The sequence below is a fragment of the Bombyx mandarina genome, chromosome 20 (assembly GCF_030267445.1).
Source record: "Bombyx mandarina strain Sakado chromosome 20, ASM3026744v2".
NCBI lineage: Eukaryota > Metazoa > Arthropoda > Insecta > Lepidoptera > Bombycidae > Bombyx > Bombyx mandarina.
Window position 1 is genome coordinate 4,711,914 of NC_143226.1, and position 17,233 is coordinate 4,729,146.

The 17,233-nt window shown below is 37.0% G+C and overlaps 1 protein-coding gene across 9 annotated transcripts in view; it reads left to right on the forward strand.

Moving 5' to 3' along the window:
• Positions 1–17,233, forward strand: part of LOC114247878 (uncharacterized) — a 41,579-nt gene that overhangs the window by 3,072 nt on the left and 21,274 nt on the right. For all 9 annotated transcript variants that reach the window (XM_089735977.1, XM_089735976.1, XM_089735980.1 and 6 more), the window contains exon 2: positions 13,704–13,760. In XM_089735977.1, the coding sequence (XP_089592103.1) occupies positions 13,704–13,760 (57 nt within the window). The remainder of the gene's footprint in view (positions 1–13,703; positions 13,761–17,233) is intronic.

Below are 17,233 nucleotides of genomic sequence, written 5' to 3' on the forward strand. Positions count from 1 at the left end.
CCCCCCCCCGAATAAAGCTTAATCAGAAACTGAGAATACGCTTCAGACACGAAAAATCAATATGTGACTTATAAAAACAAATAAACACAGAACTGTGAGAGAAGGGGCTAATTACCTAAGTACCATTTAAAACAATGTAATAAAACCTGTCTGATAATAACAGAATGTTCATGATAGTACCAGTCGTCGTGGCCTAAAGGATAAGACGTCTGGTGCATTCGTATGAAGCGATGCACCGGTGTTCGAGTCCCGCAGGCGGGTACCAATTTTTCTAATGAAATACGTACTCAACAAATGTTCACGATTGACTTCCACGGTGAAGGAATAACATCGTGTAATAAAAATCAAACCCGCAAAATTATAATTTGCATAATCACTGGTGGTAGGACCTCTTGGGAGTCCGCACTGGTAGGTACCACCACCCCGCCTATTTCCGCCGTGAAGCAGTAATTGCGTTTCGGTTCGAAGGGTGGGGTAGCCGTTGTAACTATACTGAGACCTTAGAACTTATATCTCGAGGTGGGTGACGCATTTACGTTGTAAATGTCTATGGGCTCCAGTAACCACTTAACATCAGGTGGGCTGTGAGCTTGTCCATCCATCTAAGCAATAAAAAATAAAAAAAATTAGATTTAATTTTCGCGTTTGTGTTTGTGTGTGTGTGTAATCAGCCACTGCAGAAGAGTTTATTACTCTAGTAATTTAAGTCACTCGTGGATATCGACAATGTGAAAGGCACGCAAGACAAGCTGATCGAGTCTTCAATCAAGAGGACGGTCGTTTTAAGGACTTGGGCATCAAGTATCAATGTGGATAATGGCATTACCGTGATGATAATTGATCAACGACCGAAAAAAAATGTTTGGGTCGAAGATTTAACCTCTTTTTCTTATTTTATTGCTTAGTTGGGTGAACGAGCTCAAAGCCCACCTGGTGTTAAGTGATTACTGGAGCGCATAGACATCTACAACGTAAATGCACCACCCACCTTGAGATATAAGTTCTAAGGTCTCAGTGTAGTTACAACGGCTGCCCCACCTTCCAAACCGAAACGCAATTACTGCTTCACGGCAGAAATAGGGTGGTGGTACTTATCCGTGCGGACTCACAAGAGGTCCTACCACCAGTAAAAAATGAGGTCTCCGTTTCAAGTGGAGGGGGCTTTTGGGCTTTAGAATTGACTTTAACACCCAATCTAATATTTTTAATAGATTAGTGGATCCGATCACACTCCGCTGTGTCCGTATCGCTAGGTGTACGAAAAACGCTGATTTATTGAAGCTACTCGCACGACATCTGTCGTCCGTTGGTGGTACTATGACACAAACCTTTCCTAGAGCACAAATAACAACGGTACAATATTTCTTCACAATTGAATAATGCTTTTGAAACGCATAGAGAATATACATACCAATATTTGTAGGTGATTCGCAGTGTACGTGCAGTTTTGTAGAAACATCAGTGGACAGGGTGCTCAGTGTGAGTTTTTTAACGTTCTCGATAGCGTAAAAGTTAACCCAACTTTGTATGCAGTTGGAACAGCGCCCCTAGCGGTAAACATAAGCAATTTTTTTTTTTTTTTTTTTCCTACCTAAGCTGAGAGCCTTGAGAGGCTATTTCAGCGTAACCCTAACTTTATTAGGTGAGCTCACGGGGCTCAAACCTGATGACGTTGCTAACACGAACCCTAGCAAGAGCCGTGCTTCGCAGAATCTACCACCGGATCGGAAACGCGACCCACTGAGAAGATCCGGCGAGAAACTCAGTGGGCTGTGTCTGAGAGTTAATTTACTCGTCGAGCCCTTCGTCGCAAGCGACGGGTTCGACGAGAACGGTGACCGGTGCTTGAAGTACCTAAAAGCACCGTTAGTGGATCGGGAGGATCCGAGATGACGTGTACATAAGCAAACGATCCCATTCCATACAAATATGAGCTAACTTTTACGCTATCGAGAACGTTAAAAAACTCTCACTGAGCACACTGATGGCAAGCATTGAAAAAATGTTTATAAATCTATATCTATACTAATATTATAAAGAGGAAAGATTTGTTTGTTTGTTTGTTTCGAATAGGCTCCGAAACTACTGGACCGATTTGAAAAATTCTTTTTCCATTAGAAGCCGACATTGTCCCTGATGAACATAGGCTACTTTTTTTTATTTTATTTTTATTTTATTTTTTTGGTTTCATGTGTGTTTTAATGTTTCCGAAGCGAAGCGAGGGCGGGTCGCTAGTGATTAATAAAATAAACTGTCGGCACAAACTAATTCATTCTTCTTACTTCCTGATTTATTATTTATTTATTTTAATTGGTCTGAGAGATTTCTTGGAAATTTATCTGAGTATAAATACTATTGTATCAGTTATTTGAATGGAGTACAATTTGATATAATGACGCTGTACGCGATGACGTCATCTTCGCTGCCTACGAAAGCTCACGAATAGATAAGCCTATAGTAAACTAGGTACTCTGACCGAAGATATAACGTGACAATAAGATCATTGGCAGACAATGTAAATAAAAGCAAATCGGCCTATTAAATTGTGGGATATCTCTATATATTAATACGTGAAGCAAAAACTTTGTATCCCTTTTTACGAAAATTGCGCGAACGGAGGAGTATGAAATTTTCCACACTTATAGAGAATATAGAGAAGAAGTGCACAATGCTAATATATTTTTTAAATAATGCATAAAAGATACATTAAATCAATAAAGAAAACATTACACACACTACATACCATGTATTTGACACACACGCATGCATACTATTTATTGTCAAACTTTTGTTCTTGACGTCTGTTGTCAAATTGAGAATAGATTAAATATTGTTTGCCTTTGTTAATATTTTTTATAGTGTAGTCTTTGCGAAAATTGTGATTATAGAAGTATAAAATACAATCATAATAGTGTACAAACTTACAATTCCAATTAATTATAGTCGAATTTCGACTACTGCGGGACCTCTAGTAGATATCAAAAGCTTTTGATAGGAATTGAAAGAGGCATGTGCCGTCAATCTTTAAAAAAAAAATCCATACCTATTCGCTGGTGACTTAAGGGACTATTCCAACTTCGCGCGATCAAGTAGGTGAGCTAACGGACTCAGACTAAGAAAGCTTGCAAACACTAGCCGTAGCAAGAGCACTGTTTCGCAGAATCTACCATAGGGTAGGATTCGCGACCTGCAGACGATCCGGCGAGTAACTCAGTGGGTTACAATATAGTTTTAGTTTAGAATTTTAACCGACTTCAAAATAGGAGGAGGTTCTCAATTCGACTGTATGCTGTTTTTTTATGTTTGTTACCTCATATCTTTTGACTGGGTGAATCGATTTTGATGATTCTGTTTTTATTAGAAAGCTGACGTTTCCCGTGTGGTCCCATTTCAATTTAGTCCAGTTCTGATAATGGTATCCATGAGAAAACCATATAAGTCTTAAATTTGCATTAAGTACGTGCGCGACAAACTCAATATCACGCCAACCGATTTCGATGATTATTGAAAGAAAGAAAGAAAATCTTTATTCGCCAGAAATATAGTTTACAAGATATAGGACATAGCTTCATATATTTCGCCTGTTTAGGCATGCGAAAATTTAATTTATTTTTATATTAATTATAACACATTGTTTTTTTTTTTTTTTGTTGTTTGTTTGTTTATTGTTTTTAGTTTATATGAATTTGTTTTGGAATATCTTTTTTTTTTCTATTTGAAGTCGGTTTTTGTTAAAGCATGTCTATTTACAATTACTATCACATGTAGATGCGATCATTACTTAAAATGATTGGAGATTAATTAAAACTTCTCTTCTCTTGGAGCAGTGGCGATCAGAGCGTTTATAACCCCTTTGTTTTTAAATAGATTTAAGGTCACATTGATCGACTGTTTCTGTTTACTTTTTGTTGAGTGAGGCAACAAGGACTGTTTAGTTAAAATGTCTGTTGTTTATAGTTTCTATTTTAAGATCCGTAGGTAGAAAATTGTATATACCGGATCAAAATCCAAATTCGAAAAGTTTATTTAATCAAAAAGGCCTTCACGGTTTGACTTTAACACCGATTTGGGATGCAATTTCACTAATGAGAAAAAAAGTAAGGCAGGTAGCCATCATAGAACACAAGATATATATATTTTTTTATTGCCGTTGTAGAAAATAATAAAATAAAAAAAATATATAATAAAATATATTTGATATATTTTGATGAACACAAGATATTTGATAGATGCTTGAGTCCCGTTTACGACATTTTCAAGATAAGCTTGCATATATCCAATTTCCGAACAATAACATTCGGACCGTCAGTCTATCGAACAATATCATCCGTTCGACAGAAGATCTTCCCTAGGTCGTTATATAGTACTTTGTGCACCAAGGGAGGAAAAGTGGACCGATGACTTGCGGCGATATGCTGGAAAAGATTGGATGCGGAAAGCGGAGGATCGTTCATTGTGGCGGACTATGGGAGAGGCCTACATTCAGCAGTAGAGAGATACAGGCTGATGTTGATGATAATGGATCACCGGGCGTCCACTAAATAAAGCTCCATTGTCAGTGTTTTCCAGTTTTAGTATACCTACACCGTTTTCTTCAACTTGCAGCCCTAACGTTCTAGGGCGCGATCATTGTCGTACGTGCCCCTAAAATGGAGTTAAGTTTTATTGGTACAGATTATCAATTGTAATATCCTTCCTTTATTTTAGAATCATGACCCTCCTATGTTTAATGCAGTTAGGTTTTGTTACCAAACAAAAGAACGGTATCGATTTTAAACCAGAGCCATTTTTTTTATTGCTTTGATGGGTGGACAAGCTCACAGCCCACCTGATGTTAAGTGATTACTGGAGCCCATATACATCTACAACGTAAGTGCGCCACCCACCTTGATATATAAGTTCTAAAGTCTCGGTATAGGTACAACGGCTGCCCCAACCTTCAAACCGAAACGCTTTACTGCTTCACGGCAGGGTGGTGGTACCTACCCGTGCGGACTCAAGAGCTCCTACCACCAGTAATAAAAAGCCTCTGTAGGTTTCTCGGTCAGACCAAGTAACAATAATTGATAAATATGCGGTTTCACGTCTGACTATACAATAACAACTAAAGTTGCATGACGTCACTTGGCTGTGATGACAGCTTATTATGAATGACAACTGATAAACAATTACGTATACGGTTTCGTTGTTGGAAGATAATTGGGTTATGGTTAAGCGAAACAATTAGTTGTCTTTTAGTTGATATTGTACTGTTTGTCGGTTGTTGAACAATGAAACGGCCTAAAAGGCAAGAGTGCTTGGATCCTGTGACCCGTATCCCGTGAGAACATAAAGCGATTGTCGATTAACCTCATTGGTAATGTATCATTTTTTATGTATGTTAAAACTATCGATATTCTGATGTGTTCTCTGTATTCGAAGTGCCTTAATGGATAATTTTCCGTATAGAGATGCAATTATACCCTGATTCAAACAGGTGTTAATTTGTCTGAATAACTTAGTCCTTTCTTTGCGCCGGTTTAATAAAACTTGCCATGAACCAAGATACACGGGTCACTTATCTTAAAGTGTGGGAGTAAATGCTCATTAAGAAGGAAGAATTAGTTAAGAAAATCTCTTAAAACAATCAGTAAATGGATGGCTCCAAACTGGCACCAAAGATAAATAAACGTTTTATGGCTTACATTGTTGCGTGGACACCTATCTATCTATGGAGGTGAAATCCCCGGGAGAGATGATTCGTGATCGCCTAAGACGACTATCATTATAATTTTGGATCTCAATGTCTATTCGCGTATTATTTTTTATGTAATAGAAATAATGATAACGGATGATGCCAAAATATAGTCTGGCAAAATGTGCATTTTATTCAATAATGACATCAAACTTTGTGTAATTCTATACCAGCCTTTCTCAAAGTGGGCGATAACGCCCCCTTGTGGGTGCTGCTAGCCTAAAGGGGGGCGGTAAGAGACCCAGAAAAAAATGGGGGTGTTATGTAGAGGCTTGGCAGGTGATTTGTAATTTCATTTAGGAGGACTCTTAGACCTCGACTGAGCTCTCGCTATAGTGGTTTTTAAGTATGTTAAAAAAGGGGGGCGCTAAATAATAATTTATTCTCAAAGTGGGTAGTAGACAAAATAAGTTTGGGAGCCGCTGTTCTATACCAACGTTCGTTTTGCGGGTAAAGAAATAATTAATCAATCTTCACTTTTAAACGCAAATTGGAGAGATTGGAAATAATTACCCTTGATTGCTTTGTTGCATCAAAAAACCCAACAAATACACTGTCTCATTTATATTATTGTGATAATTTATGTAAAAACAGTATAAAGGATTTATCATTCACCGATCATCAATTCAATTATTTCGTTAAGTACGCAGTAATCTGTAGATGGAACAATAGATCTATTGTAATAAGCAATTATGCTGTATCTTGCGTGTTGGTCTTGTTTTATCGTCTATTACGCACGAAACATAAACAAACTGCTTCCTAGTATTGGTTTTGTAATAAACATCTCATTTGTTTTTGGGGCTCGAATGTGTGATTTATTATAATTTGGGTTGTTTTGATATCATGCTGTAGGTAAATTACACGTCCGCGGCAGGGTTCCAGAGCATTGGGTAATTGGGTATTCTATATATTAATACGTGAAGCAAAAACTTTGTATTCCTTTTTACGAAAATTGCACGGACAGAGGAGTATGAAATTTCCCACACTTATAGAGAATATAGAGAAGAAGTGCACAATGCTAATATCTATTTAAAATAATGCATAAAATATACATTAAATCAATAAAGAAAACATTACACACACTACATACCATGTATTTGACGCACACACGCATGCATACTATTTATTGTCAAACTTTTGTTCTTGACGTGTGTGGTCAAATTGAGAATAGATTAAATATTGTTTGTCTTTATTAATATTTTTTATAGTGTAGTCTTGGCGAAATTTGTAATTATACAAGTATAAAATACAATCATAATAGTGTACAAACTTACAATTCCAATTAATTATAGTCGAATTTCGACTACTGCGGGACCTCTAGTTAAAATTATTTCTTACAACCGCTTAATGTGTTTGTCGAAACTTTATACGGGGTGTTACGAAATCGCAAGACGTCTGGTGCATTCGTATCTTGCGATGCAACGGTGTTCTAATCCCGCAGGCGGGTACCAATTTTTCTAATGAAATACGTACTTAACAAATGTTCACGATTGACTTCCACGGTGAAGGAATAACATCTGTATATATAAAAATGAATTGCTGTTCGTTAGCCTCGCTAAAACTCGAGATCGGCTGGACCGATTTGGCTAATTTTGATCTTGAATCATTTGTGAAAGTCCAGAGAAGGTTTAAAAGGTAGATAAATATGAAAATTCTCGGAATTAAATAAAGTTTAGGTCTTTTATTTATCGATTGAGGCACTACGAAGTTTGCCGGGTCAGCTAGTCGTGTAATAAAAATTAAACTCGCAAAATTATAATGTGCGTAATTAATTAATGGTGGTAGGACCTCTTGTCAGTCCGCACGGGTAGCTACCACCACTTTGCCTATTTTCAGTCGTGAAGCAGTAATGCGTTTCGGTTTGAAGTGTGGGGCAGCCGTTGTAACTATACTGAGACCTTAGAACTTATATCTCAAGGTGGGTGGCGCATTTACGTTGTAGATGTCTATAGGCTCCAGTAACCACTAAACACCAAGTGGGCTGTGAGTTCGGCCACCCATCTAAGCAAAAAAAATATCGAAATAAATTAATTGGATATTCCTCTAGCGGGAATCAGTATATGAGAATTACCTACCACATTTACCTACGCACTTATATAGCTTGGTTTATGAGTCATTTTCATATTTAGATCAAAGTTTACATCAATCATGATTTATGAAAACATAGAGCCAAACGTTGATTCATTTCAATTGATACCAATCGAATCTAAACGCGTTCAATTAATACCATATTGATTTATTTACGAAAATTTATATATATATATATATATTTTTTTTTTTGCAACAACTGTCTATACGTTCGTGGTACTTGAAACAAATTTAGCTTCTGCGTTCGACCGGTTTGAAGTGGTAGATTTGATTTCTTTACTAACAGATAGATACATTAATGATTCAGAAACGGCATTGTCTAGCCGTGTCTGTTTATAAGATTCTAAGGTTACTCGTACCAAAGCGATGGGACCACGATGTTCAAGTCCCGCGAGCTGGTACCAATTTTTTTGAATAGATGCGTACTTGGTATGTGCTCACGACTCACGAACGATTTACACTGTAAAGGAATAACATGGGCAATTAAAATGAATTTTCTTTTTTTTAACGCTGGGGAATCGATTTACGGATACCCGGTCGAGGGGGTTTTTTTTAAACCCCATCGAGCCCCACCACTCCGACTTCACGAAACCTACGGTACCGCACAGTGCGCGCCGAAGGCTCGCCGTCGCCGGTACCCATCCTGATATTAAAATGAAACCTACCAAATAGATTTGCGTAATGATTGTTTATATATAGGACGTGTGGTGAGTCCTTACGAATAACGCCATCCGGCTTATTGGCTGGTATCATTCATGCGTTCCTGTTCGAAGGCCGGTCACCGTCCTGGTCGAACCCGTCGCTTGCGATGAAGGGCTCGACGAGCGAATTAACCCATAGACACTGAGTTTCTCGCCGGATCTTCTCAGCGGGTCGCGTTTCCGATCCGGTGGTAGATTCTCCGAAGCACTGCTCTTGCTAGGGTCAGTGTTAGCAACACTCCGGTTTGAGCCCCGTGAGCTTACCTACACACGTTAGGGTGAAGCTGAATTTTTTTATTTTTTTTTATTGCTTAGATGGATGGACGAGCTCACAGCCCACCTGGTGTTAAGTGGTTACTGGAGCCCATAGACATCCACAACGTAAATGCGCCACCCACCTTGAGATATGAGTTCTAAGGTCTCAGTATAGTTACAACGGCTACTCCACCCTTCGAACCTCTGAAATAGCCTCTCAAGGCTATCAGCATAGGTAGGGAAAAGAAATAAAAAGTTCGAAGAGTGAAATAGTGACGCACATTAAATACGAAGGCCTAAATAAGGTTAGAACGTAGGTCTAGTTACTAGTACCAAGTTTGTCTGCCTAACAAAGCGAATACTGCCAAGAGGGGAATTTAGTCCGCAGCTAAAGCTGACAAACATTCAAGGTTCATTATTGTATGGTCTTAATGCAAAAACAAACACAATCTGGTTTTACCTCGCAACAGTCTAAAATAAACAAGAGCTGGTAGAGTGTGAATAAATTTGCATTGTTATTGAGATGAAATGCGATTCCCTTTTACGATAAAAGTACTGTTAGATCGGCGCGGTCGCTTAGCACACCTCGCCATAATACGACAAACATCCTTCGTACACTGCTCGCCACGAAAACCGGTTCAGTTTATTTGTTAAACGTATTTTTTTGTTTAACATTATTTACTAATGATTTTCTCTAATAATAATTTTGAGCATAAGCTTAAAAAGTTGTAACATATAACTAACGTTGATCTAACTTTACTAACGTGAAGTTAGATGATTTCATTGATGCGCTGTCAATTCCACCATGCCTGCTAATGGAATACATTTAAGCTTACATCTCACACCATTTATAAGTATAATACTATATTAAGAGACCACACCTTTTCTATTTCAGCTTTTTAATTTAATTTCGTCATTCAAATTCTGATCTACTAAATTCAATATTCACCAAATAATAATATAAAATTTACCTGAAAATATGACAGGCTCAGTACCTACAGTACCTATCTAAGCAATAAAAAAATAAAAAATAAAATAAAAAAAAAAAATAATAAAAAAAAAAAACCTGCAAGCTATCTCTGCGATTGTTATTGGAATTATTATTGGTATTATTGTTCTTATTGTTACAAATAAATAATATAATTTAAAAAAATAAAACTTCTGATTGCGTGACTCCTGCGGTATTAATAAATTTAAATTCTTTTACTACTGTTTTATAGTTTCCACTGACTTGGGTTCTCATGAATTACTTCACAACCGATCATTTAAAATTAAAACAAAAAGTACCAAGATGTCGTTCAAGATATTGAAGCGTCTAACATAAATAAAATTGTTCTTAAATAAAATATTTTTGTTTACTATAATATTTCTGGTAAAAATGAGCTCCGAGTTCTTAGAAAATACGACCGTGAATTTGTAGTTTACTTATTGTAAATTAAATACATTAACAGCGTACAAAAATATCTTCCAAATGAGATTATAAATTGCTTTAATTACAACGTAAAATTGCCTATTATGTTGTTTAATCGTAGTTAGATAGCCTCTTGACTGATTTAAAAGTAGTTCGCGTATTATTAACTCGGCATTATCTTCGTGTGGAAACCGAGTAATGATAAATATAACGAGATTTTTATTTTAACCTATTTATGTTCTGAATTAATTGTGTTCATTATTATTATTATTTTTATTGCTTTGATGGATGGATGAGCTCACAGCCCACCTGATGTTAAGTGGTTACTGGAGCCCATGGACATCTACAACGTAAATTCCGCCACCCACCTTGAGATATGAGTTCTAAGGTATATCAGTTTTAACAGTCCAACGGCTGCCCCACTATTCAAACCGAAACGCATTACTGCTTCACGGCCGAAATAGGCGGGGTGGTGGTATCTACCCGTGCGGACTCATAAGAGGTCCTACCACCAGCAAATATTAATGTATAATATTTGTTATAAGACGCGAAGTTTCTCAAGGAATGTCGTGTTCATTTGTTAGATACGCGAGGTTTGGGTCATAAGTATGACATACTGCTACTACAATTATATGGTAAAGTTTCTATAGATTTCATAAGGTTACAAGTTAATGGGGTGATGAGATGACGTAAAAATCCGTTTCCGGATCCATCTTAATACGATTGGAATATTAGTTAATTTGCAGATAGATAAGCCCGCTTATCGTTATAGAAAGTTCATTTTTTGTGAACCCTCATCTGGAGTTAGATTGTATTCCCGCGCTACACGGGTCCGTTGACCTTGTCTGCGTGCTAGCTTTTCAATGACGTCACATTGCGTGCAGAACAAAGTTTTTATTACTTTATACATAGTTTGGTGACGAGGACAGATGAGAATCGTTATTATCAGTTCGATTGTTACTACCGCGTAATTCATGCGTTGCGGTGTCAAAGTTGTCTCTAGGGTCAACAGAGATTTTAGATTATAATTGAGAGTCACAAGATTAAGACATTCACTTTAAGCATCACGGTAGAAATCAAAAGTTCGGTCCTAAAAATGCAAAAAAAAAATAATTAATAAATTCGACTAATAATTTTGTTGCGCAGTGTAACCGCTAGTCGCGGAGCAAGTTTGGGTTCAACAGCCGAGGCTGTCCTCTCGTGAATCGCATTACAAGAGCTATAAACACGCTTTCATGGGCCGACTTTGAGAAAAAAAGTATGCTATAAAATTCGAATTCGATTTTGAAAACCTTTTTTTGTTTGAGAGTTAACATTAGCTTATTTAGTGTCACATTTATTACCTCAGTAATAATACCCTCTTGTTCTCTATTAGAAGGTTCATGACTAGATTCGTGTCTAAGTTCAAGAATCCACATAAATTCATTAATATTGGTTCATTAATTTCCAACAGATACGATTTTAAATTTCTTACATTGAGTGCGTTTTATTATAATTATGTAGGGGTATAATCTTTTGAAAGTTCTTCTCAAATCAACTGCACAGTATTATTCTAGTAAGTATGCTGGATATAATAGTATTTGAAGTCGGCGTGGCCTAAAGGATAAGACGTCCGGTGCATTCGTATGTAGCGATACACTGTGTTCGAATCCTGCAGGCGGGTACCAATTTTTCTAATGAAATACGTACTCAACAAATGTTCACGATTGACTTCCACGGTAAAGGAATAATATCGTGTAATAAAAACCAAACCCGCAAAATTATAATTTGCGTAATCACTGGTGGTAGGACCTCTTTGGAGTCCGCACGGGTGGGTATCACCACCCTGCCTATTTCTGCCGTGAAGCAGTAATGCGTTTCGGTCTGAAGGATAGGGCAGCCGTTGTAACTATACTGAGATTTTAGAACTTATATCTCAAGGTGGGTGGCGCATTTACGTTGTAGATGTCTATGGGATCCAGTAACCACTTAACACCAGGTGGGCTGTGAGCTCGTCCACCCATCTAAGCAATAAAAAAAAAACGATTTTCGATTTTAAGAGAACTGAATCACATTTTCCTTGAGAGTCTGAAGATCCAGTAAGCTGAACTTGAAGCCCGAGTGGAAGCAAATCTCTAATTAAAATTATGCTAAACTGTTGAAAGTCGCGGGAATCCGTTGGATGTTGTCAGGGCAGAACCGGTCGTTGTGGCTAGGATTAGGTAGGCCTATGTCCAACAGAGGACGTATGTGGGCTGAAATATATTATAGATTAAGTGGTGTTAGTGAACTATTTCCAACAGAGTTTTAACCTGCGTTAGGTTTGTTTCCACTAAAGATGACGGTTACTTATTGCTTCTTAGGCAGTGTAACCTGTATACGTTCTAATATACGAAGGGATGGCCACGATCACTCTGCCAAATGTGCAAACGACTGAGAAAAATACCTTCTAACTTAAAAATAAATTAAGATAATATAGAACTTAGCTAGGTGCTCTAATGTTCCCAAATTGTGTGAACAATGTGATCATTGGATACTTGAACTTGCGTCAATACATGGCCATTATTAACATAGATCATCTTTGATAATTATATAAAACTATCATAAAGGAATTTGGACAGTTTACATAAGACGACCGCAAGTAATTATTGTACCAATTGTTTGCCGCTATTAATAGAACTGCAATAATTGCGAAGGTTAAAGGGCAAATTGAGGATCGGTCAGGCGCGCTATGACGCCCGAAACGGGTCACGTGACTTCGAACTGAAACGTCAAATTGTAGCGTAAATCAGCTGTCATATAACCGTCAGTTTAGACGCAGGGGTTGTTTTTGTAGAGCCTAGTTTGAGGATTTATTTTTTACGTAATGCCAGGTGCAGCCTGCCTTGGAATTTGACGATTGATGTAGGCTTGGTATACTAGTATACGGTCCACGTGATAATGAGTGGTCATCGTCGTTATTAGACACGGTGCACAGCCGAGTTGCGTTATGAATTTTGTCTTAAATGGCCAGTACATGTATTAGTGCTAGGTTATTTTGATCTTGGTTTCCTACAGTGAACTACGTTTCAGATTTCATTGCCACCAGTTTTACCAGGAGTACTTAAATTGTTATTGTCTTTTTGTAAAGTTCGTTACCGTATCTAAGACAGATCAATGTTGAATATTTTTTTTATTTATTGCTTAGCTCACGAGGACGAGTTCACATCTACAACGTAAATGCGCCACCCACCTTGAGTTATAAATTCCAAGGTCTCAAGTATAGTTACAACGGCTGCCCCACCCTTCAAACCGAAAAGTATTACTGCTTCATGGCAGAAGTAGGCAGGGTGGTGGTACCTACCCGCGTGGACACACAAGAGGTCCTACCACCGGTAATTACGCAAATTATAATTTTGCGGATTTAATTTTTATTACACGATATTGTAACTACACGAGATTAGCCGCGGCGAGAGTGAAGGCCGTATTGGTAATAAGTACCTAAATAAAAAAATCTGGTCAAGTGTGAGTGTAATATTTTTTTTTCTTTTTCTAGCCCTAAAATGCAGTCCTGGCACAGAAGGCCCATGTGCAGCAGAGCAAGAATCAAAAGGTACCTAATTCATAGTTTATTATCAAACTAAAAAAAAAACCTAACGAGTTGAATAGACAGAGCAGTCTTTCAAGAATCTAAAAATTAAGCTCTATATTTTTTCTGTAATATAACTTAAATGCTTGTCGGGGCTTTGCAGATCCGGATTCCTTTGGCAGTTGTTTTAAAAACAAAAATACATTTTATATATATATATTTTTTATCAATACACGTATACCTTTTTATATCCACTTAAGATGTAGAGATAACATTATATTCAGTACATCTATGAATCACTAAAACAAGATTATAAATTATAATCGTGAAATTGTTTTAAATCGTGACCGCATGTCACAATAAATAACTCTTAGTTATATCGCTGACTCAAAAGATACAGGTTTTCTTGTACTCAAGATCGAATATTTATTTTCTTAATATATTTATTTACGTATAACTAGGCATAGACAAAATATGTACCATTCACTTTTTAGTTTGTTAACCAATATTTAGTTTTTTTTTTTTTTCAAAATGGCCTATTATAAATAAGAGAAAATGTGATGATACATTAAACAAATATAAGAATTCGGTTCATTTGTGGAGGGTAGAGGTAAGGAGGACCGTCTCATATGGGAGAAGCTTGAAAAAGTGTCCCACTTTCAGCACTAAATAACAGTTCAAAAATCCTCCAGAATGGCGCTAGCATCGGCACAGGGTATGATATGAATTGAGCAGTTGTTAACTGATTGAAGTATGCTGAGTTAGGAAATTTAATATATTTAATGACTAGAGTAGTTAGTGACAGTGTAATATATGAGACCTCACATGTTTACGTAGTCCAAACTAATTTCGTCAATATACCTAACCTAAAATTATTGCTGTGGTAAAACGTGGAGACATCGATTGCATTTTCTTATCAGCTTTAAATAAAATAATTTTTGTGATTTTGTAGTGCTTACAGTTCTTCCGTCTTTTTTATTTCTCTATCTTATTCTTATAACTTTCAGCGCCTTTTTTTAAATTTACGCAGTTTCTACTGTAGCGCCACCCTTATTTAGCAGATTTTTACGGACACTTTTTCACACACAGAGACGGTTCTCCTTACCTCTACCCTCCATAGGTTCATTTGGCAGACACTAGTTATAGTGCTAGTTATTGACAGTTGACAGTCCATCGGTTGTTATCGATATCACAACTCGAATACCTCAATTGAGGTAGGTCGTATTGTATACGACTGATGTTATCTTGCCTACTGTATGCGGCAGAATTATTGTCTATGACGTTGGTATCAAATCGTGCAAAAAAGTGACTGATGCACTACATGCAATGTATTACGTAAGGCTTATTTTCAGGCCCCGCGCAATTTAATTGTTCGCGTACAACGCATGCCGCCACAGCTAAGTTTGGGATGTTAATGAAATAATATTAAAAATTACTAACTATCATCTAGACACACTTTAGCTCACTGAGTTTCTCGCCGGATTTTCTCAGTGGGTCGCGTTTCCGATCCGGTGGTAGATTCTGCGAAGCGCTTGGTAGGGTTCGTGTTAGCAACGTCGTCAGGTTTGAGTCCCGTGAGCTCACCTACTAGTTAAGATTACGCTGAAATAGCCTTTCAACGTTATCAGCTTAGGTGTGTAGTTTTTTTTATAAAAAAAATACACACTTTTGTTTATGCATTTTCACATAATAATCACACACAACGTGTTATGTTCGTTGTTTTAATGTCTATCGAGATTAATTGTGGAGTATTTTATGTATTTTGACGCACAACTCCGACCAGTGTGCTTAGTGCCGGTTTTTTAACTCCTCGATCGCGTTAAAGTTAACTCAAATTTGTATGGAGCTGTAGCAGCGCCCCCTAGCGGCAAACGTAGTGGAGTTGTTTCATCTCCATACAAATTTGAGTTAACTTTCACACGATCGAGAAGTTAACTCGCACTAAGCATCATTTTCTGTCGGAGACATATACCTTGACGGTGACCGCACGGATGCCGCACGTAGTAATAATATAGCAAAATATGAACTGTAATTACTAACTTCGCGTGCCATTTGCCTAATCGGTAAATCCGGGATAAATATACTCAAACAACGTACACAAACTAAGGTCGGCCACTACACGTGAAGCGTTTAAGACGAAGGTTCGAGAACTGTTTCTCAGAGAGTTAGCAGAGTCATCTAATTGATAATATTTGTTTGTATATGTTTTTATATGTATATATTTATGATATGTATATGTATTTATTTATGTATATGTATTTATTTAAGTACGAGTATTTGTATCTATAAATATTATGTATGTTATATATACACATAATATATGTTTAAGTAATATCACCTTCACACTACACCTACCAAGCTTCATCTCTGCACTCCCCTAAGGTAGACTGTTAGAGAATGCCTATGGCATTAAGTCCGCCTTTATACTTTCTAGTATAAGAAGTTATAAATAAAAAATAAAAATAAAAAAAACATACCTCATAATAAATCTGTTAATCGCGATATGTTTTCATAGCTACCAGTGTGCGTTCTGGTCTATGGTATTTAATTATAAAGTTTGGTTTCCATTTCGCAATAATAAAATAACACTTTTTTTAAACATATTATCCGTAACACGCTTCGTCAGATTATAGAAGCATGCTTCGTCAAAAAGTACCAATACTTACTTCCAGCTACAAGCGTCGTCATAAGTAACCTATAGGTCCACGCTAACAGCAATGATTATGGTATTTGTAGTTATATGATTTTGTATATATGGTATTTGTCTATTATATAGGACACACGATTGGAACATGTTTTGACTGTGATACGTATGACGGTAATGATATCGAATGGTTAGACGGTAGTACGCTGCTGGGTTGCTCAACATCTCGCACCGATGACTTCTTTGCAATAATGCGGAAGAGAAGTGCATCGTTATTGCGTCGAGTTCGTGACAGTGGCAACAGTCTTTTGAGAATCATATCGAGCAAGATCGAGGGACTGCTGATCAATAGCCTTTGCAGTAGGCACTTGGAAGGAGAAAAAAATAATAAAAGAATGGTATAAAATGTATATAATGATAGTTATGTGTTAGATTTTTTTTTTAAGTTACTAACATAGATTATAAGTAATTATTACTAACAAAATGTTATGGTTTTAAAAAAAAAAAAACTGAAATATAGTGTTAATAATAATAATAATAATAATTTTGGAAATTACCGCGCAATGTATAACAAACTCGGTTGACCGTCACTCGGGGCCAAATAATCGACGGACTAACCTTCGATCAAACAATCACAGATCGATTAGGTACATATGACAATACGTTTCGCGTTTAGCTTAACGCGAGAATAGTAGAACTGTGTGCTTAGTGAGAGTTTTTTAACGTTCTCGATAGCGTAAAAGTTAGCTCATATTTGTATGGAATGGGATCGTTTGCCTACGTTTGCCGTTAGGGGCGCTGTTCCAACTGTATATTTTTTTTTTTTTTTTTTTCCTACCTAAGCTGAGAGCCT